Source organism: Lepus europaeus, chromosome 17 (genome assembly GCF_033115175.1).
Source record: "Lepus europaeus isolate LE1 chromosome 17, mLepTim1.pri, whole genome shotgun sequence".
NCBI lineage: Eukaryota > Metazoa > Chordata > Mammalia > Lagomorpha > Leporidae > Lepus > Lepus europaeus.
Genome location: NC_084843.1, coordinates 14,593,733 through 14,621,596, shown reverse-complemented (window position 1 = coordinate 14,621,596; position 27,864 = coordinate 14,593,733). Strand labels below are relative to the sequence as shown.

Below are 27,864 nucleotides of genomic sequence, written 5' to 3'. Positions count from 1 at the left end.
ATTATTAGAATAAGATGCTTTTTTTTTCTTTTTTTTTTTTTCCTTTAAGCCTCTGGGGCTTTCTCATTAAGATAACTATCATGTCTAGTAACACAAGATCATTAGACTTTTTAATTCTCAAACATTTGTATTAATAGCATTTTCCATTATAGAAACTTAAAGTCTGGTACCACATCACATCTTGACAGTACTTCTAATATACTCCAAATAGACTGATTAGTTGGTGTCTCTATAAGATGAGAGACATAGGTCCTTCGATTTTTTCAGTTGGGCCCAAACTGGAAAAACCAAAGTCCAGGATTTACTGGAAATTTTAGAGACCAGATTGTTTGAAACTTTGATTTTTTGAATGCCTGTCAAGAATGCCAAGAAGGCTCAAAATCCAAAATATCTGGTTGAAATAAGATTTCTTAAAATCATGACATAACATAGACCAAATTTGATCATTGTTACAAGGTGATTATTCAAATTTTTGAAAAAAGCACATATTTAAATAACCCATAGCTCTTAATAAAAATTCAGCTGTTTTTGAACAATTAGAATTTAACAGACATCAAGAGAACATAATAGATTACTTTAACACATTGCTTTAACAAAGCATCAGAGTTTAATTCTATGTCAAAGAGAAATTGAGCTTCCTGTGATCTTTTGCTGTGAGGTTTCCTTCCTTTACCTTCTTTCATATTGGTGACCATGTGTCTGTGTTTCTGTGTGTAAGACATCTTTAAGCATCTTTTGCAGGGCAGGATGAGTGGCAACAAATTCTTTCAGTTTCTGTTTGCTATGAAAAGTCTTAATTTCACCTTCATTCACAAATGAGAGCTTTGCAGGATATAGTATTCTGGGCTGGCAGTTTTTCTCTCTTAGTACCTGGGCTATGTCTCGCCATTCCCTTCTAGCTTGTAGGGTTTCTGATGAGAAGTCTGCTGTGAGTCTAATTGGAGATCCTCTAAGAGTGATCTGACGTTTCTCTCTTGCACCTTTTAGGATCTTTTCTTTATGTTTCACTGTGGTGAGTTTGATTACAACATGTCGTGGTGAGGATCTCTTTTGGTCATGTTTATTAGGGGTTCTATAAGCTTCCTGTACTAAGATGCCTCTGTCCTTCTCCAAACCTGGGAAATTTTCTGCTAGTAAGAATAAGATGCTTTTAACAACATGAAAGGGAAGAATAAATCACCATGTTTGCAATATGCAGAAGACTATTAGTTCTAGCAGTTTTCAGTTATATGAGTTGTTTGACATTCTTAACCGGAAATGACTACTGTAGTGAATTAAGTCTCATGGGTTCTTCAACCAGCATGTAATTACTGAATTATGATCCATAATCTTAGGTGAAGGAGTAGAACAGGCAAATTTAGGACACCTGGCTGCATCAGAAAAGTGAGAAGGAAAAGAGGTCTCCTAGAAAGGAATTTATTAGTTTGTTCCTGTACTAAAAAAGATATGGGACTTGGATTCACTACCACAATATTAATAGTATTAAAAAAGAAAGTAATTCCTTGTTAGATTAGGCTTGATAAAAGACCAGTTTTCTAGGGGTGGATGTTTTGAACATTGGTTAAGGCTTTGCTTAAGAGGCCTGCCTCTCATGTCAGAGTGCTTGAGTTCCAATTCCAACTTTCTGCTAATGCATATCTTGGGAGGCAAAAGTTGCTGTCTCAATCACTTGTTGTCACTGGCACTCACTTGAGAAACCCAGATTGAGTTCATGGATCCTGGCTTTGGCCTGGCTCAGCCTTGGCTGTTGTGGGCATTAGGGTAGTGAACCAGCAGATAAATGATCTGTTTATGTCTCTCTTTCAAATAAATATATAAGTATATATTAAAAATTTTTCCAAAACTATTTAAAAATATCTTTAATTATTATTTACTTATTTTGGAAAATATTGTAGATATATTTGGGAAATAATGTAATTTCCATTAATGTGAGAATGAAACTTTATTTAGCATTTTTAAAATGCATATTTAATCTCTTCCAAGGTAAATTATATGTAATATTGTCATCAATGCAAGCCTATTGTGGATATTCTTACCTTGATCTCCAGATGACTCAGTGTCAGTAAAGAGTAGGTAATAAGAAGATGGGTCCTAAATCAGCCTACAAGTTTACTAGTTATTTGATTTCCAGGAACTTTCTTTGAAGTTTCAGTACTTCAATTTTTTTCCTTTGTAAAATTTGAAATGATAATAGTGCCTACCATTAGTTCTCTGATTAATGAAATGGATTTAACAGCTTAAAATAACACATAACAACCATTTATTATTTCATGGTTTCTGTGGGTCAGGAATCTGGGCACAGGTTGTGTAGGTTCTTTGTTCAGGATTTCATGGGGCTGAAGTTGGGGTGTCAGTGGGCCAGCAGACTCTGCTGAGGCAGGAGGATTTCTTCCAAGCTCACGGGCTGTTGGTAGAGTTTGGTTCCTTAAGGTTGTAGGAATGAGGCCCTTGCTTTCTTGCTGTCAGCTAGGGCCACCAAGCCTGTCTCCATTTTATGGCATTGTGTGTCTTCAAGGCCAGTGTGGGATCTATTTTGCTTTAAATCTCTCTCTGGTCTGTTAAAGTGGAATCTGATACACTATAAAATTATGTGGGTAACTATTCTTTCACATTTGCTGCATATGGGTAATCTAACCTAATAAAGGGAATGACTGCCACCATTTTCACAAATCCCACCCACACTAAGGAGATAGGAATTATACGGGTTGTATACACGAGGAGGCCCTCTAGTAATTCTACCTACCTTGGAGTAGTTTTGCAGGTTGAGAAGATAATACATATAAACAGAATGCATACTGAATGGTTAACATTACCTACAATTATTTATTCTTAAAGATGTATTTATTTATTTGAAAGGCACAGTTGCAGAGAGAAAGAGATAGAGATAAATAGAGCAAGCTATCTTCTATCTGTTGCTTCACTCCACAAATGGCTGAAAGTAAGGTCTGGGCCAAGCCAAAGCTGGGAGCCAGGACCTTTGACCAGGTCTCCAGTATGGGTGCAGGGGTCCAAGCACTTGGCCATCTTCCATTGCTTTCCAGGCACATTAGCAGGAAACTGGATTGGAAGTGGAAGTATCCATATGGGATGTTGGTGTCACAGGTTATGATTTAACCTGCTGTGCTACATTGCCAGGCCCTATGATTATTTTGTGAATGCAGAAATTTTTACTTTATAAAGTTGTCATCTATGTCAATCATATACAATAAATTTTAAAATATTGATAATTAAAACTATAGTAGTATACCATTCTGAAACTGGAATCTTCAAATGTGGACAAATTATAAAGTAATATCTAGCTAGATTATAGACTGAAATGTGTTCTATTAATAAGATGTCAATTCATATTTAAATATTGAAATTAACATTACATTCTTATTCTTTTACTTATTGTGAGATATACTTTTTCTGAAACTTTCTCTTATTTTCCCTAAGAATTGAAAATATGTTGATATTCTTTAATATTACTCCAAAGTGTCTAGCTGTGGGTTTTTCAATCATTCATCATTTTTTTTTAAATTTCTACAAAATATATCTTCAGTATGATTTCAAATACATCTTCCAATATATTTTTATTTGACTTTCTGTTATTATGTCTCTTATCACACTCCTATTTCTTTTTTTAAGATTTACTTGTTTGCGAGGCAGTTACAGAGGGAGAGATAGAGAAGTCTGCCATCTGCTGGTTCATTGCCCAAATGGCCACAACGGCCAGAGCTGGGCTGATGCTAAGCCAGGATCCTAAGCTTCCAGAGCCTAAGCACTTGGGCCATCTTTCACTGCTCTCCCACACCATCAGCAGGCTCAAACCAGCACTCATGTGGGATGCTGGTGCTGCAGGCGGACACTTAACCGACTAGGCTACAGCACTGACCCCCACACTTCTATTTATATCCTGCATATTTCTTAGCTCTTTGTTATATTTTTTTCTTCTTTTTCCTTTTCAATCTGGTCTTCAATTATGTTTTGTTTTATTCACATATACGTTTATTCTACTCATTGTCTTCATTTTTAATTATTCTTTGATTCCAATCTCCCATATATTTTCCATTGTGTCACTTAATAAACTTAGGGATAATTTGAAATTCTTAGAGATAAATTTGAAATCTCAGGGATACTGGCTACTCTGAAAAGTATTGCATTAAAAGGAGAACCAGGTCCCAACTGTGTAAGACCTAGTAATTCAGGGGTTAGGAGGGATACTGAACATTCCTCAGATAGAAAGTTCTATGACATTTGTAATTACATAGTATAGTTTAACCAGAGCCTTTTTTGAAAGAGTAGACGTATATACTGAGCTACCTTCTTGTTCTCCTGAATGTGTAATAGCCATTACAAAAATGTTCCCAAATCTAGTCCATTATCTTTTCTCAAAAACCTGCTTTATTCTTTTGCATTGTAAGCACATAGAAGCTGTTCAGCATGAGTTCCCACATATTCACAGGGACATTGACAAACTAAATTGCATCCAGAAAACTTAAACTACATCTGTAAATTATATCATATGAAGAAGGTTGAATAGATTGGAACTTTTGTTTATAATAGAGTATTACTATTTCTGTGTATCTGTAGATACTGGACTTGAAATCAGTCAATAGATGCTATAAGGAGATAGACTCATACTGCAGCTTAAGGCAAAATTTCTAGTGAGTGGAGTTGTCCAAAAGAATGGCTTGTCAGTTTTTTTTTTAAGATTTATTTATTTATTTTGAAAATCATAGTTGCACAGAGAAGGAGAAGCAGAGAGAGGTTTGCCACCTATTGGTTCACTCCCCAATTGGCCACAACATCTGGAGCTGCACCATTCTGAAGCCAAGAGCTTCTCCCCATGTGGGTGCAGGGGCCCAAGGGCTTGGGCCATCTTCCACTGCTTTTCCAGGTCATAGCAGAGAGCTGGATCAGAAGTGGAGCAGCCGGGTCTCGAACCTGCGCCCATATAGGATGCCTACACTGAAAGCAGCGGCTTTACCCAGAATGCCACAGCACCGGCCCCTGGCTTGTCAGTTTTAATAGTGAGCTTTCCACTGTGTAATAGTGAGTAAAGGCTTATTATATTAATAAATATATATGCTAATTATTAAATTCTTGTAGTAATTGAACATGTGTTTGAGTTATGAAGCTTTTCTTTAGAGACTTTAGAACTTCTGTCACTTTCTCACTTTGTTTTAGGTATGCAGAAATTTTCTAGGAAAGTCATGGCTAATGAAATATATTTTAAATGTTCTTCATAGTAAAAGAAAATTATTTCAAATTATTTTGGAAACTAGAGTACTATATATTATAACTATATAAGTATACCAATGCATATGTGATGTTACATATATAATACTGATATAAATGTATGTATCTTCATCTTTAGAATGAGAGTAAATATAAAAATAAATGGAAATTTGTTTAAATTAGTTTGATCATACAGTAATGATCCTGACTGAAATATTCTATTACAACTTAATTAAAATAATTTAATTTTCCAATAAAATGTTTTATCACTTTATATTATTACATTGTTAATTTCTTATCTACCTTTTGTTCCTTCTCTCAAAAATTTTTTGAATTAATAAATTTTAATTATTCTGTAAAACATTTTAGTGTAGATTACCTCTCAAAAAAGTAGTTATTATGGTTTAAAGAACTCAGATGGGTAAAGTTGTGATAGTAACTGATAAATTAGAGGCAAATTTTCCTTCTCATTTTTCTGCCATTGTTGTTGACAAAATCCTTCACTCTTTTTTTTCAGTGTTTTTAAGATGTTTGAATAAAAAACAACTTGGGTCAGGTACTATTTTACTTTTTTGTAATACTATACCAAATTTTTTATAATAAGTTAGATTTTTTTTACTTCCTTCTTTGTTAGTTTTATGTGGTATCAAAGTTTCATTCTTTTAGCACTATAAGTTTTATAGTTATTAATGAAAGTCTGGAAATAAAATAATAATGATGTACTTTTGTGTCAAATATATAATATACCTACCAGAGTAGGCAATTTTAGGTAGATGGCTGTTTGTACATATTGAATCAATCTTTAATTTAGCCATTGAGTGCCTCTGTCATTTTATTATATTATTTGACCAATTTGTATATTTTGGAAAGCTGTTTCAATTTAATGTAAATCATTCTAATTTTAAGATAGTTTTCTTCATTTTTCTCTGCAGAATACTTTGTTTTAGGTTGCCAATTCATTTAGGATTCTAATATCATTAAAGAGTTCTCATTGGGACTGTATAACACATAGAAGTGTTACATGAAAAATATGTCAATAACCTGGTAGTTAAATAGGAAAGTTATTCTTTTGGAATGCTACCAATCATACTACTGAGTTGATTAGCATGAATTTTTTTATTTTTAATTTTTTAAAAAGATTTATTTATTTATATGAAAATCAATTACAGAGAGAGAGAGACAGATGGAGAGAGACCTTCCATCTGCTGCTTCACTCCCTAGTTTGCTGCAACAGCCAGGGCTGGGCCAGGCCAAAGACAAGAGCCAGGAGCTTCTTCCAGGTCTGCCATGTTGGAGCGTTGGCCCAAACACTTGGGCCATCCTGTTTCTTTTGCAGGCACTTTAGCAGAGCTCAATGGGAAGTGGAGCAGCTGGGACTGGAACCAGTGCCCATATGGGATGCTGGCATCTCAGGAGGCGGCTTCACCTACTAAACCACAATGCAGAGAAAAAAATATTACCACTATAGCTGCAATGCTAGAAATCAAGAGCTGACAGAGTATATTGAGCTTAAGAATTTTGTAGTCTTTGACAGTAGTGCTGCTCATCAACATTTATATACCATAGGTAAAATTAAATTAAATTAGATTGAATCTAAATTACATGTTTCTGAGTAAATGGAATCTGGTAATTCACTATTAAGTCAATCTCTAAACTCATGTAATAAATTAGATTTGATTTTACTTATGTGAATGATGCTAAGAATCATTTTTCAATTTGCAATTCTAATTTTCATTCTAGACTAGGTGATATCTCCTTGCAAGAAAAATAACTGAATCCTAATATAGATGTCTATATGTTTTTATTACACATATATTAACATTTTGAACATAGAGGATGGGTCATTTAATTTAATTCAAATAAACTGAAAAATTTAAACAAATTAAACAAATTTAAACTTAAACAAAATAAACCTAAAAATTATGGCTTAAGTAGGTGTTGAAGCAATGAGAAATTTTATTTTATGCCTATGATGTGAAAAGTAAAGGTTCAAATACAATGTGCTTATAATAACAAAGCCTAAGGGGCCGGTGCTGTGGTGCAGCGTGTTAAAGCCCTGGCCTGAGATGCTTGCATCCCATATGGGTGCCAGTTCTAGTCCCGGCTGCTCCTCTTCCGATCCAGCTCTCTGCTATGGCCTGGGATAGCAGTAGAATATGGCCCAACTCCTTAGGCCCCTGCACCCACATGGGAGATCTGGAAGAGGCTCCTGGCTCCTGGCTTCAGATCGGCGCAGCTCTGGCCATTGTGGCCATCTGGGGAGTGAACCAGCAGATGGAAGACCTCTCTCTCTGTCTGTGCCTCTCTCTGTAACTCTGTTTTTAAAATAAATAAAATAAAAATCTAAATAAATAAATAAATAACAAAGCCTTAATAGAATTTTTTTTAAAATAACCCATTGGAAATTTTTGTTATCTTCTAAACTTTTAGAAGCTTGAGGAATTTATCAAATATATTTTAGCATATATTTATTTCTTTTGAGCTTCTGTAGTTCTTTTGTTAATAAATCAGTCAAAATTATTAGAATTTTAAAATCAATTTTATGAATTAATTAAAATATAAAAATATAAGGGTTGGTGCTGTGGTGCTATGGCTTAAGCTGCTGCCTGCAATGCTAGTAGCCCATATGAGCATTGGTTTGACTCCTAAGTGCTCCATTTCCAATCAAGCTCTATGCTAATGGGTCTGGGAAAGCAGCAGAGAATGACCCAAGTAGTTGGGCTTCTGCTATCCTCATGGAATTCCCTGGGTAGAGTTCTAGGCTCCTAGCTTTGCCTGGCCCAGCTCTGGTTGTTGCAGCCAGTTAGGGAGTTAACCAAGGGGTGGAAGATCAATCTGTCTGTCTCCCCACCACCCCTCTTGTTTTATCTTTTAAATAAATAAATCTTTAAAAAAATTGTAAAACTTATAAATGTTTCATAAATAATGTATAACATGTAAGTTTCAGCTGCATTGGATAACATTATGTGGGATTTATTGACAAGTTATAGTCTCTCAACTTAGGCTTTAAAAATTTATCATTACTGATTATAATGAAATCTAAACTCTAGGATGCCATTGTTTTTCTTGTAACTTAGAAATAGAAATCTATCTGTATAGGGACAAAAACATCAGGAGAATTGTGGGAAACTACAAAATCCTCTTTGTAAGCTCTTTCTTCTTGAAAGCACATCACTCACTGCATTATTTCATTAGTCTAACAAACAGAGAATAATAGGGAATTAACTTTAAAAAGCTAAATAATATAAATAAATATATACTTTGTATATATATTGATTATAATACTTTTAAATGTTTCATTATATTTCATTATGTTAAAGTTAATAATATATAAATAAAAACTGAGTTATTTATATACACATATATATGAGCATTCAAGTTTTAAAAAATTTAGTTGTTTCCTTAACAAGTATTACTGTATTATATATCAAATAGTTTTGTTTAATAGGAATACTTATATGCAAAATAACTTGCTGTTTATATAGTAGAACATATGTTACCCTAAGACTGTTGGTTACACTTGCCCATTTAATCATTTTGACATAAGCCTGATTTCTAAAGTTTCAGAGGTAGAAATGAATGCTGAATTTGAATTAGTGCCTTTAACTCTATAAAAAGAAGCTTCATTTTGACCACTTAACAATTTATAGAGAAAAGGACAGGTTATAAAAAAATTGTGATATCTACAGAATGGTATTAAAAGCATAAATTTCCCATACAGTTAAATATTAGCCATTATCTTTGCTATTATAAATATTTGATTTGTGAATTAAAACCTTAGGGTCTTCAAGTAGCTTCATAAATATGTAAATATTATAATTAAGAAGAGGTAACATTACAAATATAAATTTTGTCTTCTTGTCACTATATTTTTCTTAAAACTTTTATTTAATGAATACAATTTTAATAGGTACAACTTCAGGAATATAGAGGTTCTTCCCCCATACACACCCTCCCACCCCCAACTCCTACCCGCTTTCTACTCCCTCTCCCATCTCATTCTTCATTAAGATTCATTTTTAATTGAACTTTATATATAGAAGATTAACTCTATACTAAGTAAAGATTTCAACAGTTTGCACCGCCCCCCCCCCCCCACACAATATATAAAGTACTGTTTGAGAACAAGTTTTGCAGTTAATTCTCATAGTACAACTCATTAAGGAACAGAGGTCCTACATGGGCAGTAAGTGCACATTGACTTTTGTTGTTAATTTAAAAATTAACACTCTTAATTATGACTTCAGGGATCACCCTAGGATCTTGCCATGAGCTGCCAAGGCTATGGAAGCCTTTTGTGGCCACAAACTCCATCAGTATTTAGACAAGTCCATAAGCAAAGTGGAAGTTCTCTCCTCCCTTCAGAGAATATATCCTTCTTTGATGGCCCCTTCTTTCCACTGGGCTCTCATTCACAGAGATAATCCATGCAGGATATTCTTGCCACAGTGTCCTGGCTTTCCATGTCTGAGAGACACTCATGGGCTTTTTAGCCACATCCAAATGCCTTAAGGGCTGATTCTGAGGTCAGAGTGTTATTTAAAGTGATTGTCATTCTATGAGTCTGCTCTGTGGACTGTTCCCATGTTGGACACTCCCTTTTTAATTTTGTCTATTTTTAATAGAAAGCTTATATTTAATAAATATAAATTTTATAAGTACAACTTTTGAATTATAGCAGTTATTCCCATACCTACCCTCCCACCCCCAAACCATTGCATCTCCTACTCCTTCTCCCATTCCACTCTTCATTAAGATTCATTTTTAATTATCTTTATATACAGACTGTCAACTCTATACTAGGTAAATATTTCAACAGTTTGCACCCACACAGACACACAAAGTAGAAAGTACTGTTTGAATACTAGTTTTACTATTAATTCTTGTAGTACAACACATTAAGGACAGAGGTCTAACATGGGGAGCAAGTGCACAGTGACTCCTGTCGTTGAGTTAACTATTGACTCTCTTATTTTTTAAAGATTTATTTATTTATTTGAAAGTCAGAGTTACACAGAGAGAGAAGGAGAGAGATATATATATATAGAGAGAGAGAGAGGGAGGGAGGGAAGATGGGAGGTTGGTTTTAAATCTGCTGCTTTGCTCTCCAGTTGGCCGCAACAACCGGAGCTGAGCCAATCCAAAGCCAGAAGCCAGGAGCTTCCTCCAGGTCTTCCCACATGTGTGTAGGGGCCCAAGGACTTGGGCCATCTTCTACTGCTTTCTTGGGTGATAGCAGAGAGCTGGATTGAAAGTGAAGCAGCTGGGACTCAAACAGGCACCCATTTAAGATGCTGGCATTGAGACAGTATCTTTACCAGCTACGCCACAGTGTCAGCCCCAGTTGACACTCTTATTTATGACATCCATGATCACCTGAGGCTCTTGTCATGAGCTGTCAAGGCTATGGAAGCCTCTTGAGTTCATGAACTCTGACATTATTTAGACAAGGCCATAATCAAAGTGGAAGTTCTCTTCTCCCTTCAGAGAAAGGCCCTGCTTCTTTGATGGTCTCTTCTTTCTACCAAGAACTCACTCACAGAGATCGTTCATTTGTTTTGAATATCTTGAGAAGAATTGGATTTAGTTCTTTAAATGTCTTATAGAATTCAGCAGTGAATCTATCTGGTCCTGGGTTTTTCTTTGTTGGGAAGGCCTTTATTGCTGATTCAATTTCTGTCTTGGTTATGGGTCTGTTTAGGTTTTCTATGTCTTCATGGTTCAACTTAAGTAGATTGTATGTGTCTAGGAATCTATCATGTTGGCATACAACTCTTTGTAGTAATTTCTGATAACTATTTTATGTCCGTGGTGTCTGCATCTATTGAAATAATTATATAGTTTTTGTTTAGTTTGTTAATATGAAGTATCACATTGATTTATTTGGGAATGTTGAACCATCCCTGCATTCTAGGGATAAATCCAAGTTGGTCCCAGTGAATGATCTTTCTGATGTGTTGTTGGATTTGATTGTCCAGAATTTTGTTGAGAATTTTTACGTCTGTGTTAATCAGAGAAATAGGTCTGTAGTTTTCTTTCTCTGTTGCATCTTTTCTGCATTTAGGAATTAAGGTAATGCTAGCATCATAGAAAGAATTTGGGAGGATTCCCTCTCTTTCTTTCTTTTTTTTTTTTTTTTTTTTTGGACAGGCAGAATGGACAGTGTGAGAGAGAGACAGAGAGAAAAGACTTCCTTTACCGTTGGTTCACCCTCCAATGGCCGCCGCGGCAGGTGCGCTGCAGACGGCGCACCACGCTGATCCGATGGCAGGAGCCAGATGCTTCTCCTGGTCTCCCATGGGGTGCAGGGCCCAAGGACTTGGGCCATCCTCCACTGCACTCCCGGGCCACAGCAGAGAGCTGGCCTGGAAGAGGGGCAACCAGGACAGAATCCGGCGCCCTGACCGGGACTAGAACTCGGTGCGCCAGTGCCGCAAGGCAGAGGATTAGCCTGTTGAGCCATGGCGCCGGCTGGATTCCCTCTCTTTCAATTGTTTTGAATAATATGAGAGGAATTGGAGTTAGTTTTTTTTAAATGTTTGGTAGAATTCGCCAGTGAAGCCATTTTTTTCTGGGCTTTTCTTTGTTGGGAGGGTCTTTAATACTGATTCTATTCCTATCTTGGTTATGGGGCTTTTTAGGTTTTCTGTCTTTTCACAGCTGAACTTAGGTAGTGTCCAGGAATCTATCCATTTCTTCAAGGTTTCCCAGTTTGTTGACCTACAGCTCTTTGCAGTGGTTTCTCATGATTTTATTTTTTATGTGGTGTCTGTTGTTATATTTCCTTTTTCTTCTCTAATTTTATTAATTTGGGTCTTCTCTCTCCTATCTTTGGTTAGTTGGGCCACTGGCTTGTCAATTTTGTTTATTTTTTTAAAAAACCATCTCTTCATATTGCTGATCTTTTGAATTTTTTTGTTTCTGTTTTTTTTTGATTTCTTCTCTAATTTTAATTATTTTTTTCTTCTACTAGTTTAGCGTTTTTGTTGTTTTTTTAGATCCTTGAGGTACATAGATAATTAATTTATTTGGTGCCTTTCTAGTTTCTTTTTTTTTTCTTTTTTTTTTTTTTTAATCTTTGACAGGCAGAGTGGACAGTGAGAGAGAGACAGAGAGAAAGGTCTTCCTTTTGCCGTTGGTTCACCCTCCAATGGCCGCCGCGGTAGCGCGCTGCGGCCAGCGCACTGCGCTGTTCCGATGGCAGGAGCCAGGTGCTTCTCCTGGTCTCCCATGGGGTGCAGGGCCCAAGCACCTGGGCCATCCTCCACTGCACTCCCTGGCCACAGCAGAGAGCTGGCCTGGAAGAGGGGCAACCGGGACAGGATCGGTGCCCCGACCGGGACTAGAACCCGGTGTGCCGGCGCCGCAAGGCGGAGGATTAGCCTAGTGAGCCACGGCGCCTTTCTAGTTTCTTGATGTAGGCACCAGTTGCTATAAACTATCCTGTTAACACTGCTTCTGCTGTATCCCACATTTTTTTTTATTAGACATGCAGAGTTAGACAGTGAGAGAGAGAGACAGAGAGAAAGGTCTTCCTTTTGTTGGTTCACCCCCCCAAATGGCCGCTATGGCCGGTGCACTGCACTGATCCAATGCCAGGAGCCAGGTGCTTCCTCCTGGTCTCCCACACAGGTGCAGGGCCCAAGCACTTGGGCCATCCTCCACTGCCTTCCCAGGCCACAGCAGAGAGCTGGACTGGAAGAGGGGCAACCGAAACTAGAACCCAGTGCCCATATGGGATGCTGGCGCCATAGGCAGAGGATTAACCACGGGAGTCACAACGCTGGCCCCATCCCACAAGTTTTGTTATGTTTTATTGCCATCTTCATTTGTTTACAGAAAATTTTGTTTTCTCTTTTGATTTCTTCTATGACCCATTGCTCATTCAGAAACATTTTGTTCATTCTCCATGTGTTTGCATATGATGAAGAGATTCTTGCATTGTTAATTTTCTTCTTCAATGCATTGTGGTCTGAGAAGATGGTATGATTTCAATTTTTTTTGAATTTTTGAGACTCACCTTATGGCCTAGCATATGGTCAGTCCTAGAGAAAGATCCATGCACTGGAGAAAAAAATGTGTACTCTGTGACTGTAGGGTGAAGGCTCGGTAGATATCTGCTAGGTCTATTTGGTCTACAGTGTCAACTAGCTCTGTTGTTTGCTTGTTGATTTTCTGTCTGGTTGATCTGTCCATTTCTGAAAGTGTGGTATTGAAGTCCCCAATTACTGTTGTATTTGAGTCTATATCTCCCTTTAAATACCTTAGCAATTCTTTTAAATAGCTAGGTGCCCTGTTATTAGGTGCATATGCATTTATAATAGTCACATCTTCCTGTTGAATTGATTCTTTGATCGTTATATAGTGTCATTCTTTGTCTCTCTTAATAGTTTTTCTGTTAGCCGGTGCCGCGGCTCACTTGGCTAATCCTCCACCTGCGGCACTGGTACCCCGGGTTCTAGTCCTGGTTGGGGAGCCGGATTCTGTCCCGGTTGCTCCTCTTCCAGTCCTGCTCTCTGCTGTGGCCCGGGAGTGCAGTGGAGGATGGCCCAAGTGCTTGGGCCCTGCACCAGCATGGAAGACCAGGAGGAAGCACCTGGCACCTGGCTTCGTATCAGCACAGCGCGCCAGCTGTAGTGGCCATTTGAGGGGTGAACCAACGAAAGGAAGACCTTTCTCTCTGTCTCTCTCACTAACTCTGCCTGTCAAAAAGAAATAGTTTTTCTGTTAAAGTCTATTTTGTTTTATATTAGGATGGCCACACCAGCTCTTTTTTGGTTTCTGTTAGCATGGGTTATTTTTTCCATACTTTCACTTTCAGTCTGTGTACATCTTTGTTGTTAAGGTGTGTTTCTTGTAGGCAGCAATTAGATGGGTTTACTTTTTTAATGTGTCTTTTTACTGGGGAGTTGAGACCATTTTCATTCAGTGTGAGTATTGTTAAATACCCTCTTTGCCCTGCCATGTTTCCTTAAATGTTTACGTATTTTGGATTTCATTTGTACTTTTGCTGGGTTCTTTTCTGCATTCCTCTTCTATTGTAGTGATGTTCCTGTTTCTGTGTGTAGCACATCCTTGAGCATTTTATGTAGGGCTGGGCAAGCAGTTACAAATTTTTTCAACTGTTGCTTATTGTGGAAGATCTTTATTTCTCCTTTGTTCATAAATGAGAGTTTTGCAGGGTACAGTATTCTGGGTTGAGGGTTTTTTTCTCTTAGGATTTGGAATATGTCTCGCTATTGTTTCCTTGCCTGTAGGGTCTGCAATGAGAAGTCCAGGGAGAGTCAAATTGGGCTTCCTCTGAATGTGGTTTGTTGTTGCTCTGGTGCACATTTTAAGAACTGTTTTTTTGTGTTTCACTGAGCTGAATTTTGCTATAATGTGTCATGATTAAGTTCTTTTCTGGTCCTGTCTATTGGGAGTTCTGTGTATTTCTTGTACTTGGATTTCTCATTCTCCAAATTGTGGAAATTCTCCTTTATTATTTTGGTAAGAAGGTCTTATAATCCTTTCTCTCTTTCCTCACCTTCTGGAATTCGTAGGATTCATAAGTTTGGTCATTTGATAGACCAAACTTGTAACTCTCCAACCATGATTTTTAATTTTCTAATTTCTTCTTGTATTTGGTCTGACTGTATTATTTCCAGAAGTTTGTCTTCTAGTTCTGATATTCTTTCTTCTGTTTAATCCATCCTATTGATAAGAGATTCTGCTGCATTTTTTATTTAGTATATGGAATTCTTCATTTCCAGTATTTCATTCTGGCTACCCTTTAAAAATCTCAATTTCTTGGGAGTGCTTTTCATTTAGATGGTGAATTTGTTTATGATTGCTTCTAAGTAATTATTAATTCTCCGAATTCCTTTTTTGACATATCCTCTATCCCTTCTTCAGCCTCTATTATTGAGGAATTGCGCTGGTCCTCTGACGAATTAATAAAGTCCTTATTCTTATTCAGGTTTTTCCTTTGTTTTTCGTCATTTCTGGTTGATTTTATTTTTAAATTGATTTCCCTCTGCTATGAGCTGGTATGTGTCTGTGTGTTGTAAGTGGAATCATGCAGCCCTGCCCCCTGGAACTCTTTTTACTTCTGGATGGTGATGGAGGCTGGTACCAGGGCTTTGGTGCCATAAGCCCTGCCTACTGAGGCTGGGTACACTTCTCGCTGGTGCGTGAGACGAGTTCGGGGTTTCACTTTTTAAGACTACTCCTTGTTGTACAGCTTGTGTGGTGGAAGGAAATCTCTGAAATGTTCTATACTTGTTCCCTGGTGGGGCGTGTTGAGAGGTGGCCCCCACAATTGATGGGTGTATGCGCGGGAGGCAGACACAGTGATACCCTTCTTACACTTGAAAATGTAAAAAATCAATATGACCTCTCACTAATGGCTGTAGATCTGGTTGGGGCGACGGGGTGAGACAAAGAAAGACTGTAACATGCCCAACCTCTCTGCCCATTCCCTTACAATTTCTCCTTCTTCTTTGCTTGGGGTTTAAAACGTAGTGCAGTTGGCCAAGTTTCCCCACCCGCCACAGTTTGAAGCTCAGCGGACTTGCTTCCTCTCACTGGTTCACTGGGAGCAGCGCCCATCTCCTCCTTCTGTCCCTGCATTGCTCCTTTGATGCACATTCACCGCCTCTCCCTCCTCTTTGCTTCCCAGCATGGACCTGAGCAGTTTCTGGTGGTCTCCTGGGCCACTCTGCACAAACTTCTCATTCTGCCACTGGCTTGTATTTCCTCTGCTAATTAATTATCATTTTTCCCTGCACGACTTGGAACCTCCCACTGCTGTACTGCCATCTTCCTATCCTCCTCTTCTTGTCACTTTAGAGTTCTGTTTCTTTTTTAAAAATAACAATACCCGGGGCTGACACTGGCATAGTAGGTGAAGCTGCCACCTGCAGCACCAGCAACCCATATGGGTGCCAGTTCAAATCCTGGCTACTCCACTTTCTATCCAACTCTCTGCTAATGTGCCTGAGAAAGCAGTGAAAGATGGCCCAAGTGCTGGGGTCCCTGCATCCATGTGGGAGAGCTGGAGGAAGCTCCTGTCTTCAGTCCAGTCCAGCCCTGGCTTTTGCAGTCGTTTGGAGAGTGAACCAGAGCACAAAAGATCTCTCTCCTCTCACTTTTATCTCTCTCTCTCCTCTCTCTCTTTTCTCTCTCTCTCCTCTCTCTCTGCCTCTGCCTCTCTCTCTCTAACTCTGCCTTTCAAAATAAATAAAATAAATCTTTAAAAAATACTTTTTTGAAAAGAAAACTCTACAAGAAATTGTACTTTTCAAGTATTTAACTCAAGATATTAGGCGTGATTGCAATGTAGATATAAAGTCCTATGTATTTTAACTGGTGTCATCTTGATATAAAAGTAATTTTTGTCTTCTTATATAGCTTGACCTTTAGCTAAAATGAATCTGTGTTTAGAATTCCTATTTAGAACACTGTGATGTTCAGCTCTATCAGTTATTGCAATCCATTCAGTAAACTCATATAAGTAAAAATACTAGGTTTTTTAGTAGTTTGTAGGAATATACAGCTAAACATCATAATGCTTAATTTCAAATATTTTCAGGTCAAGTGGAGAAAAATACAGGTAGGTAATAATGACAATCTGTTATGATTAATTGGAGTTGGGAAAGTGTAGAAGTTAAGGACTAGTCAGAATGTGCTTGTTTCCACTTTAGCTCCATTGCTTATTGCCTGTGTAACCTTCTAAGACTTTGTTTCTCCATGTATAAAATAGCTTTGATATTACTTTATGAGATTATTCTGAATGTCAATAAAATAATGTGTGTAAAGCACTTGGCACAATTATACCTGAGAAAGAGTTAACACTTTATATGTGTTAACTCTTTTGTTAGAAGTATGTAGTAGAGAAAATAGGAGGAAGATGAAGACTACCAATTAGACAGGATCCATAACTGATGGGATGTGAATCTTAGTTAAACAATACTCAGAAAGAGAGGGAGGGGATGTACAGTTCAGCACATGCTCAATCGGACTACCCCTAATGGGAGAGTTAGAAATGTGCCAGGGGATTCCAATTCAATCCCATCAAGGTGGCATGTACCAATGCCATCTCACTAGTCCAGGTGATCAGTTTCAGTTTATAACTGATCATAATGATAGGATTAAGAGTCAAAGGGATCCCATAAACAAGACTAGTGTCTGCTAATACAAACTGATAGAATTAAAAAGGAGAGAACAATCCAACATGGGAAGTGGGATACACAGCAGACTCATAGAATGGCAGATGTCCTAAATAGCACTCCGGCCTCAGAATCAGCCCTTAAGGCATTCAGATCTGGCTGAAGAGCCCATGAGAGTATTTTAGGCATGGAAAGCCAAGACATTCTGGCAAAAAAAAAAAAAAAAAAAAAAAAAAACACCCTAAATGAAAGATCTCTTTGAGTGAGATCCCAGCGGAAAGAACAGGCCATCAAAGAAGGAGGTCCCTTTCTCTTTCTCTGAAGAGAGGAAAGAACTTCCACTTTGACTATAGCCTTGTCTAAATATGATAGGAGTTGGCCAACTCAAGAGGCTTCTATAGCCTTGGCAGCTCATGACAAGAGCCTCGGGTTATTACTGACGTCATAAATAAGAGTGTCAATTGTTAAATCAACAGTAGGAGTCACTGTGCACTTACTCCCCATGTAGGATCTCTGTCCTTAATGTGTTGTACTATGTGAATTAATGGTATAACTAGTACTCAAATAGTACTTTATCCTTTGTGTTTCTGTGTGGGTGCAAACTGTTGAAATCTTTACTTAATATATACTAAATTGATCTTTTTCTGTGTATAAAGATAATTGAAAATGAATCTTGATGTGAATAGGATGGGAGAGGGGGTGGAAGATGGGATGGTTGCAGGTGGGTGGGAGGTTATAGGGGGAAAAAGCTGCTATAATTCAAAAGTTGTACTTTGGAAATTTAAATTTATTAAATAAAAGTTAAAAAATAAAATAAATGATGCCATCCAAAAAAAAAAAAAGAGAGAGAGAATGGTAGAAGTAGGAGGGAGAAAGCATTATTATATCCTCAGAATTGTCTCTATGAACTACATCCAATCTGTTCTCTTTGTATTTATATCACATTAATATGAGAATTGATGAGAAAAATACTCATTGCCATACCAAGAAAAAAAAAAAGGTATCTAGGAGAGGAGCATGTAAAGGCAGGAGAGAATGATTGGTATCAAAGGAGATACAGAGGTTTGACAATTTATGTCAAACATTTGGAAACTGTCGTAGGATTATCTGATCAGTTGTAGTGTCAATGTAGAGAAAGAGGCAAGATCCAGTTTTTGAAGATTGTTATATGCTGGGTTAAGGGGGATGGACTCCAAACTAAAAGTGATGAAGAAACACTGAGAAAATTTAAGCCAAGGAACAAAGGAGTGCTAGGAGAGGGATTACAGAAATCTTTCAGGGTTAGAGTATTGTGTTAGCTGGTGAACAACAGCTAGAGTGTTCTGAGAATGAATGCAGGGCGACCGGTTCTGTTTGTGAATTAAACCAGGAGGGCAGTTAGGGTGGTTAGGGTGCTATCATTAAGGCTTTTATTTCTTCTAGAAAGAATTCAAACAATTAAATCTGTACATACAAACATTAAAGATTTATAATAAGAATAGATGGTGGAGAGTTATTGGAATGTTTATTCCTCATGTTTTAATCTAGAAAAATGTTTTATTCTGTCTTTTAAAAACCATCAATTTTCTGTTAAAACTTTGATTTTTTAAATTTATTTATTTGACAGATAGAGTTAGTGAGAGAGAGAGAGACAGAGAGAAAGGTCTTCCTTCTATTGGTTCACTCCCCAAATGGTCGCCACGGCCGGTGCTGCGCCAGTCCGAAGCCAGGAGCCAGGTGCTTCTTCCTGGTCTCCCATGCGGGTGCAGGTGCCCAAGCACTTGGGCCATCCCCCACTGCCCTCCCGGGCCACAGCAGAGAGCTTTACTGGAAGAGGAGCAACTGGGACTAGAACCCGGCGCCCATATAGATGCTGGCACCGCAGGTGGAGGATTAACCAAGTGAGCCACAGCACCGGCACCAAAACTTAGATTTTTGAAGTATTATTTTATCATGGATTTTACATATTTATGTCAATAAATAGTGTGCTAATAACCATAGAAATTTTATTTATTTAGAATAAATGATCATACTTGATCTTAGCTAGTAGTAGCTAATTTAGTTCCTTTTCTTTTTTTCTCTTTTAGAAAGAATAAATAAAAATATAACATATTGAGATTTCAAGTTGTTTTCTTGAAATAGAGCCTAATTAAGTTTCAGGTATGATTAGTTGACTAACTTCTGTTGGTTTGAAAGAAATTCTTTAATACTTTCAGTTTGTTAGATTAACTTGGTAGTTTAGGCAATCTCCTTATGTTGTATTTTCATTTTTAAGCATCTCAAATATTATCTGAGTTTATTGTGTATGGGAAGTTGACATTTTGCATAAATGTATCAATTTGTGCTTCATAAAATAAGAACTTTTTTCTCTTTACAAATTCTGACATTTTGTCTTAAATATCAAACTATCAATGTACTTCATCCAAATGCATTTAATCTAAGTTTTTTCATAGAGTCAGAAATTTTGAAATATTGGACATTGTTATTCATTCATGAAAATTTAGCATATATTAAATGTAAGTTTTAGATTTTGGATATGCTTGTAGTATTAATTTGTATTTAACTGTGAACCAAATGTATTACCACTTATATCTTTAGCTAGTTTATAGCACATAGTTTTATCAATTACTTGAGTGGCTATTTCAACAGATAGAGGAAATGAATATATCGTGGAATTCTGTTTTTTGGTTTTTTGGTTTTGATTATCTTTCTTTGGATACTCACTGGATAATTTGAATAAAGTCATTACAGAGGAGCGAATTTCAAAGTTGTGTTTATACTGGCTGAAGTTTTAAAAACAATTTTCAGAGTGATATGTTTAAACATGTCAAAATTTTCATGGGAAAGATCAAAGAATCCAAATGTAAAAGGTCATAGACTAGCCATTATATCAGCTAGTAAAAATCTTTCTAACTTGTTAATTATAATGTTACAGTAGAAACATTCCATATTTGTGGCATTGAGAGTATCTGCTTTGAGTGCTGCCTCCCACTTCTTATCTAGTTTCCTGTCATGCACACCCTGGAAGGCAGCAGGTATTGGCTCGAGTACTTGGGTCCTTGTCACTCATATGGGAAACCAGGATGGAGTTTCTGGTACTTGGCTTTGGCCTGGACCAGACCTGGCTGTTGTGGCCTTTTGGGGGAGTGAACCAAGGAGTGGAGCTTCTCTGTCTGCCCACTCCATCTCCCAATCTGCCTTTCAAATCAATAAAAATAAAACTTAAAAAAAAGAAATATTGCTCTCCTGGAGAGATGATATCTAAGGGGAACTATAAATTTAGCATGCTTTTATTGATTTTTTTATTTATGTTAGTATTTTTAAAATGTTAAGTATCAAATAATCATTCATTTATAGAAATTCAATTTTTTTCACTTGTTAAAAAGTAATGTTTCAGGGCTGGCACTGTGGCATAGTAGGCTAAGCATCTGCTTGCGGCTCATGCATCCCATATGTGAGTTAGGTGCTTCTCTTTTGATCCAATTCTCTGCTATGGCCTAGGAAAGTAGTAGGTGACCAGAGTGCAGTGAGCCCCTGCACCTGTGTGGGAGATCTGGCGGAAACTCCTGGCTCCTGACTTCAGATCAGCCCAACTACAGCTGTTGGTGCCATTTGGAACGTGAACCAGTGGATGGAAAACCTTGCTCTCTGTCTCTCCCTCTCTCTTTCTATAACTCTACCTCTCCAATAAAAATAAAATCTTCAAAAAAAAGTAATGTTTCCAGCAATGCCTACAAATTTAGACTAAAATATTATAGTCTGATCTAATTCACAATATGAAAGAAATTCTTAGAAATTGACAAAGTTAAAATTTTATTAAAACCATGCATGGATTCCAATTCTTTTGTGCCTAAATAAACTTACATTTTATTCCATTAAATTTTTAAAGTACCCTCATAGAAATATCATCTACCATGTTTTTCATAGCAAACTCACACAGGCAACCTTGATTATTCTTTCATTTACCTGTCATACCCAACCGTTTAGCATATCTTCCCTCTCTAATTCTGAATTATGTTTCCATCTTCTTACATTGCTTTCCTGGCTACTACTCTTGTGCAGACTACCATCACTTCATGCCTAGAAAAATCTAATGTCCTCCTCTCTTATTTTCTTGCTTTTCCTTACCATATATCCTTCTTTCACCCAGCAGCTAGAATGGATTTTTCTTAACAAATCATGCCATTCATAGTTCAAAACCTTCCATTACCTTTATCAAATATTCCAGAATTTTTGTCATTGGTAAGGACCTGGTAGACTTAATTCCTGTTTGCTCATCTAGATTTATTTTCAACTATCTTGTCTTATGCTCTCCAGTTCTTGTAACTTCCCATTAGTTATTCAAACTTCTCACTCAAGTGTCCTGTTTAACCTGGGAAATTTCTTCAACAGGTATTTGTATAATTTTAAGCTAGTTATTTGTCAGCTCATAAATTACCTCGTTAGTGAGACCAGTTCCCCTAATCTAATTAAATACACATCCTTCTTCTTCATCGTATCACTTATCTTTTTTTTGGAACACTTACCACTGTTGAAAATTATGATATTCATTGAGCTTACTTGGTTATTTTCTGTCCCCTGATATTAGAAAGACAGTTGCAAAAGAATAGGGACTTTATTATATTTATGATGGTGTCATCTGGAACAGGGCTTGCCTACCCAGTATTTCTTTGAATATTCTTTCATTATTTAAATTACTGAATAAATTAATTTGTTATCTGATAAGTTCTGAAAGATGAGCATTTTAGTGATTATTTCCCATAATTTTTTTTATCCTCAGATTCTTCTTGTGTGTCCAGACTTTGTGTTTTTACTTATTTGGCCTGTGCTTTTGGTGCATAAAGTTTATTATTGTTACATCATTTTGTGCCTGTGTTTTTTTGACCAGATTTTGACTTTAAATTCTACTTTGTTATTAATATTAGCCTCTATATTTTTGTTGTAGTTATTTTTAAAGTCCCTTATGACATTTTATAATACTTTGTTTTGGCAAAAATGTGTCACTGTCCTAAATATGTTTTCCATTATAAACATAAAACTGAATTATGCCTTTTAATCTACTCTGAAAATCTCTTTCAATGGGGATTCAGTCTGTTCACATGTAGTAAAATATCTTATATACTATATCTTATTGTTTGAGTTTTATGCTCTATTTGCACTTCATTTGTTATTTCCCTTGTTCGCTTTTCAATGTTTTGGCAATTTATTTAAGTCTTTGTCCAAATTCTTTCCCCCCCTCTTTTTCATTTGTATATTTCTCAGCAGTGTCTAACGTTAACTTCATATGCCAATTTACCTTAATAAAACCAATTTTCTTTATTATTTCAAAATAATTATCCTTTCTTTTTTTTAAAAAAAAGATTTACTCATTTAAAAGGTAGAGTTACAGGAGGAGAGAAGGTGATACAGATACGAAGATAAATTAGATAGATAGATAGATAGATAATCTTTTATCTACTGTAGTTCACTTCCCAAATGACCACAACAAAGCCAGATGCCATGAACTCTATCTGGATCTCCCACGTAGTGCAGTGGCCCAAGCATGTGGACCAACCATTGCTGCCTTCCCAGATGTGTTAGCAAAGAGTTGGATGAGAAGTAGAGCAGCTGGGATTCAAATTGGTGCACATGTGGAATGCTAGCTTTGCAATCACTGTGTTAACCCACTGTACCACAGTTTTGGCCTCCAAATAATTATCCTTTTAAACAAAATCAATTAGTTCTTAGCTGCTGTATACAGAATTCTATCATGGATTTAAGTTATTGTTGACAATTTTCTTTGTCAACTTCTATTTCTACAACATTCTTATGGACAGTCTCCCTTTTTTCACATTAAGAAATACATTTTCTTTGAATTTGTAAGATAATTTTGATTATATCCAATCTTGTGTAGCAATTAGCTTTCTTTAGTCTTCATATAATTGCTTTATAAATCTTCAAATGCTTAGAAGCTTGTTGGAAATGAATGTTACTATATTTAAACTGTATGTATATACCAAAGAATTAACTGTCTTCTCAACAGACTATATTTTTTATATTCTATAAGATAAATTGATTTTTTTTTTTTATTTTGTAGTTCATTTAGATTCCTTAGTGTTCTTCTTTGCATTGAAATCTGGGACAGTTGTAGATCTTTTCTCCTTTGTTTTTCTTCACTCAAGAATAATAGTCCTCCTCTGCCATTTGTACAGTGTCAAAAATGGTTGTTTTAAATATTTTGTCCCCTTCTATAGTTCTTTAACACAGAAAATTTATTCATAGGATTTCAAAATGTTTCAATTGAAACATTTTTATTTTATTTTATTTTATTTTGACAGGCAGAGTGGACAGCGAGAGAGAGAGAGACAGAGAGAAAGAAAGGTCTTCCTTTGCCGTTGGTTCACCCTGCAATGGCCGCTGCGGTTGGCACGCTGCGGCCTGCGCACCGCGCTGATCCGATGGCAGAAGCCAGGTGCTTATCCTGGTCTCCCATGGGGTGCAGGGCCCAAGCACTTGGGCCATCCTCCACTGCACTCCCTGGCCATAGCAGAGAGCTGGCCTGGAAGAGGGGCAAGAATCCGGCGCCCTGACCGGGACTAGAACCCGGTATGCCGGCGCCGCAAGGCGGAGGATTAGCCTAGTGTCAATTGAAACATTTTGAATAGAAGTGGAAATCCTATGATATGTTTTTGAAAGCTGTTTATAAAATACTATACATAGGATTTCCAAACCTAATGGTTTAATTTCAGCTAGTGGAGAAATTCACATTTATTGACCGTCTCATTTAAATGATGAAAGGTTTAATAATGTCTATTATATAATAGCTATTACTGCAGATATTATTGTAAACATTAAATTCCTATGAATTCAATTAATTTTCTCTCTAATATTATGAAGTGGGTAATTTTAATATTACCATTTACGTATGGGAAAACTGAGCATCAAGTAGACCATGTACTTTTCCAAAAGACACACTGTTAATGAGTGCAAAGTTGTATTTCAAAATCATTTATTCTCTATTCAGAGGCAACGTGACATTGCCTAATATGATATTATATAATACTACCTCAAGAAAATGTATGGTATGTATAAATGTTAATGTAAATGGAAAACAACTTTAGCTTATTAGTAAAATTTATTTTTTATGAATGTGATATTTTAAGATTTGACATCTTTTATTCTTCAGATGGTTTCTAACACAATATTTCTGTGTGTACATAGACATGGATGTATAGGAAAAACAAACCCCATCCCCCCAGTTTTTGTAATAGAATTCAAATTTATTTTTTCATTGACAAGTTATTATCAATTATCAATTGTATTAATTGGAAATGAGATCATTACTAAATGAAGAAACTAATTTGCATTTGATAGGTAGGAACATTTAATCTATCCTAACATTTCATGTGAAACTTTTTGCCTATATTCTTGAAGTAATTCATATATTCTTGAAGTAATTTCATAATGATTTTTAAAAATTATTTTATGTTAGCATATGTGAATATCATCATTAGTTAAATACATTAGATATTCTATATGAAGTTTTAATGCTAACATAGATTTGATTTATAATAGGATGATCCCAAATGTCTTGATGATTTAGAAATAGTGTTCTTACAAATGCCATGAAATATCACAGTTTTTGGAGAAGAACTTGCTGAGTTTCAAACTTTCATTTTGATTTTTCAGATTGCGTTCTCACAACACAATACCATCATGGATCTGGTGCAGTTTTTTGTGACCTTCTTCAGGTAATTTCCTTTTACTGATTTTGACCATGCTAAACCTATATTCTGATATATGTTTTGTCAATCAATGAAATTTATTAATCACTTAACCTTAAACTATATAATATGTCTTGAATAGTTTTATATGCTTCAATATATACTAAGAGTGCCAGGAACGTATTTGAAATATACTTGTATGAGTTTTTTTTTTAACTTTAATGATTTTGTGGTTTTTTTTTTTTTTAAGATTGATTTATTTAAAAATCAGAGTAACAGAGAGAGAGGCAGAGTCATAGAAAGAGAGAGCTTCCATCTGCTGGTTCATCAACACTTGGTAACAACAGTCAGGGTTGAGGAAGGGCGACGCCAAGAGCCTGGAGCTTCTTCTAGGTCTCCCATGTCAGTGTCAGGGGCCCAAATACCCAAGCATTAGCAGGGAGCTAGATCACGAGTGGAGCAGCGAGGATACGAATCCATGCCCTCATGGGATGCTGGCATCCCAGGAGGCACCTTTACCTGCTCTGCCATAACACTAGCCCAATGTGTGATTATTTTATTGTTCTATAAATTAATAGCTAATAGATTCTGTGGAAAGAGGTAACTCTCCCTCTCTCACCTAAATAATTAAAGCCTATTTTTGTTAATTAACAGTACGTGCACCACATGGATTAATAATATCTACTTCTACTAGAATTAAATCAGTTCAATTATTTCTTAGCTAATTATCATATGTGCTTAGCAGCATGCCAAAGTCTGTAATAAATGAGAAAAAGTATGTATTTTCTCTCATGAAGCTTGTAATCTGGAAGTACTATTACAGCTTTGAATAGAGGGCATCAATCCCTAGAACACTACTTATGTGAGACATTAATTGTAGGTTCATAAAGCAAAGGTTCCATAATTAAACAACTTGGAAAATGCTGGGTATACTAAAGTTAAATAGGGCTCTTTTATTGTAACTTACATAACTCTTCAGAGTTTTTAATATGCTAATTTCTAATATGTTTTTCTGAAAGAGAGGGTAGAGTTTAAATAATTTGTCAAAACACAAAAACTCTCCTTCAGGGAACAACTTATTTTTATTTCCATGGGATGTAAATAAATTCTAGGACAGGCAGGAGAAGAATTTGAGTTTCAGTAAAAGAATATCTTTTGCAGAATCTTAGAACCTCTGAACTTTTTGTTATTGTTGTTGTTACTATGGATTTGTGCTGGTTTCTTGGCTGCTTTTGTGCAAATGACACAAATGGGACTCCTTCTCCTGGCTGACATAGCCCTACATCATGGCATGCAACTTTGAAAACAGTGCACTGCAGATTTTGACCACTGCTTACCAACTTGGCTAGGCTGACTTATCCAGTAAAGAACCTGCAGAATTCAACCTGTGACACACATGGTTTGTCAGGCACTCTCCTAGGCAACAAGTAATCATTAATTTATTGGTTGTCTTGTGCTGATACCCACAGTATACCTAAGTCTAATACTTTCTCCACAGGGATCTGAAAAAGTCTTCTTTTAGGACTAGGTAGTAATTATTTCTAGATTTGTGGGCCATGAGTCCCTGTTGCATCTATGCAACTCTGCTGCTGTAGTGTTAAAGCATCCATTGCCAATATGGAAACAAATTAGAGTGGCTATATTCCAATAAAACTTTATTATAAAAACATCTGGTGGGCCGAATTCAGCCTGTGGACATAATTTGCCGAACCCCCATCAGGCTGATGCCTGAATGCCTTTAATGACAGGAAATTCGCCATCTCCTGAGATAGCATTTTCTATCATCAGATAACTAATTGTTCTTTATAATTGATCTGAAATCTGTCTCTCTTTAATATCTCCTCTAATTCATCCATATGGACCCATATATAACAAATTTAAACTCTCATCTGCATTTACAGCCCTTTACATTTTTTAAACTTCTTTCTCCAATTTGCATATTTCCTGTTCATTTATTCATTTCTCTTGTCAGAACCTTGCTATGTTGGTCACTTAGCTTTGAAAACAATCATGTTTGTCTATGTCCCTTAAAAATTATGCTTTCTAGAATTTAGTGCTATAAGCATACTTATCACAAATGGGTATAGAAAGAGCACTCATACTTTAAATGTGTCCTTTACAAAATGAAATTTGAGGAGGCATCTTAAATACATTTAATCTTTTATGACTATGCTTCTTAATATAAATGAATTTTTAGGCTATTAACAAGGTCACAATAGGTTTTTAGAAAGGACTAGAAATTATAATTGAGCACTACTTAATTCATTAAAATATTTTGATGCACAATAATGTGGATGAAAATGTACTGTAATTTTGGTTATGTGTAAAAATTCACAAAGCTGCATATATATGTAAATAATTAAATGTTTGGGGTTTTAACTTTTGAATTTGTGTGCATATTTAAATTCAATAGTTCTTGTATTATGTAAAATAAAATTGGTGTTAATATGTACCATGTCTTGGAGATGATCTTATTTATTAGGTTGTCATCATGGACAAAGTAAAATAAAATATTCTAGTCAGTGGGTGAGATAAAATATATTTGATGGTTTTTTTGTCATTTAAATTCCTCCTAGTACTGAAATGTAAATTAGATCATTTTAAAATCACCTCATTATTAAGAAAAAAATGGACAGAATATTTTGAAGTTTACTAATTATTTTATAAGGCCAGTTCTAAATTTTAAAGAGTTTTAAACAGGTTAGCATTTAGAGACACACCAGTCAGGCCATTATTGCTGTCATCCCCATTTCCAACCAGTTACTTGAGCAGCAGAAGTGAATGTGTGAGTTTTTCATTTTGGCCATAGTTCT

At 36.2% G+C, this 27,864-nt stretch overlaps 1 protein-coding gene across 2 annotated transcripts in view; it reads left to right on the top strand.

The window, feature by feature from the left end:
* Window positions 1–27,864, top strand: part of ATRNL1 (attractin like 1) — a 792,651-nt gene that overhangs the window by 352,370 nt on the left and 412,417 nt on the right. For both annotated transcript variants that reach the window (XM_062214395.1, XM_062214397.1), the window contains exon 25: window positions 25,017–25,078. In XM_062214395.1, coding sequence (XP_062070379.1) covers window positions 25,017–25,078 — 62 coding nt within the window. The remainder of the gene's footprint in view (window positions 1–25,016; window positions 25,079–27,864) is intronic.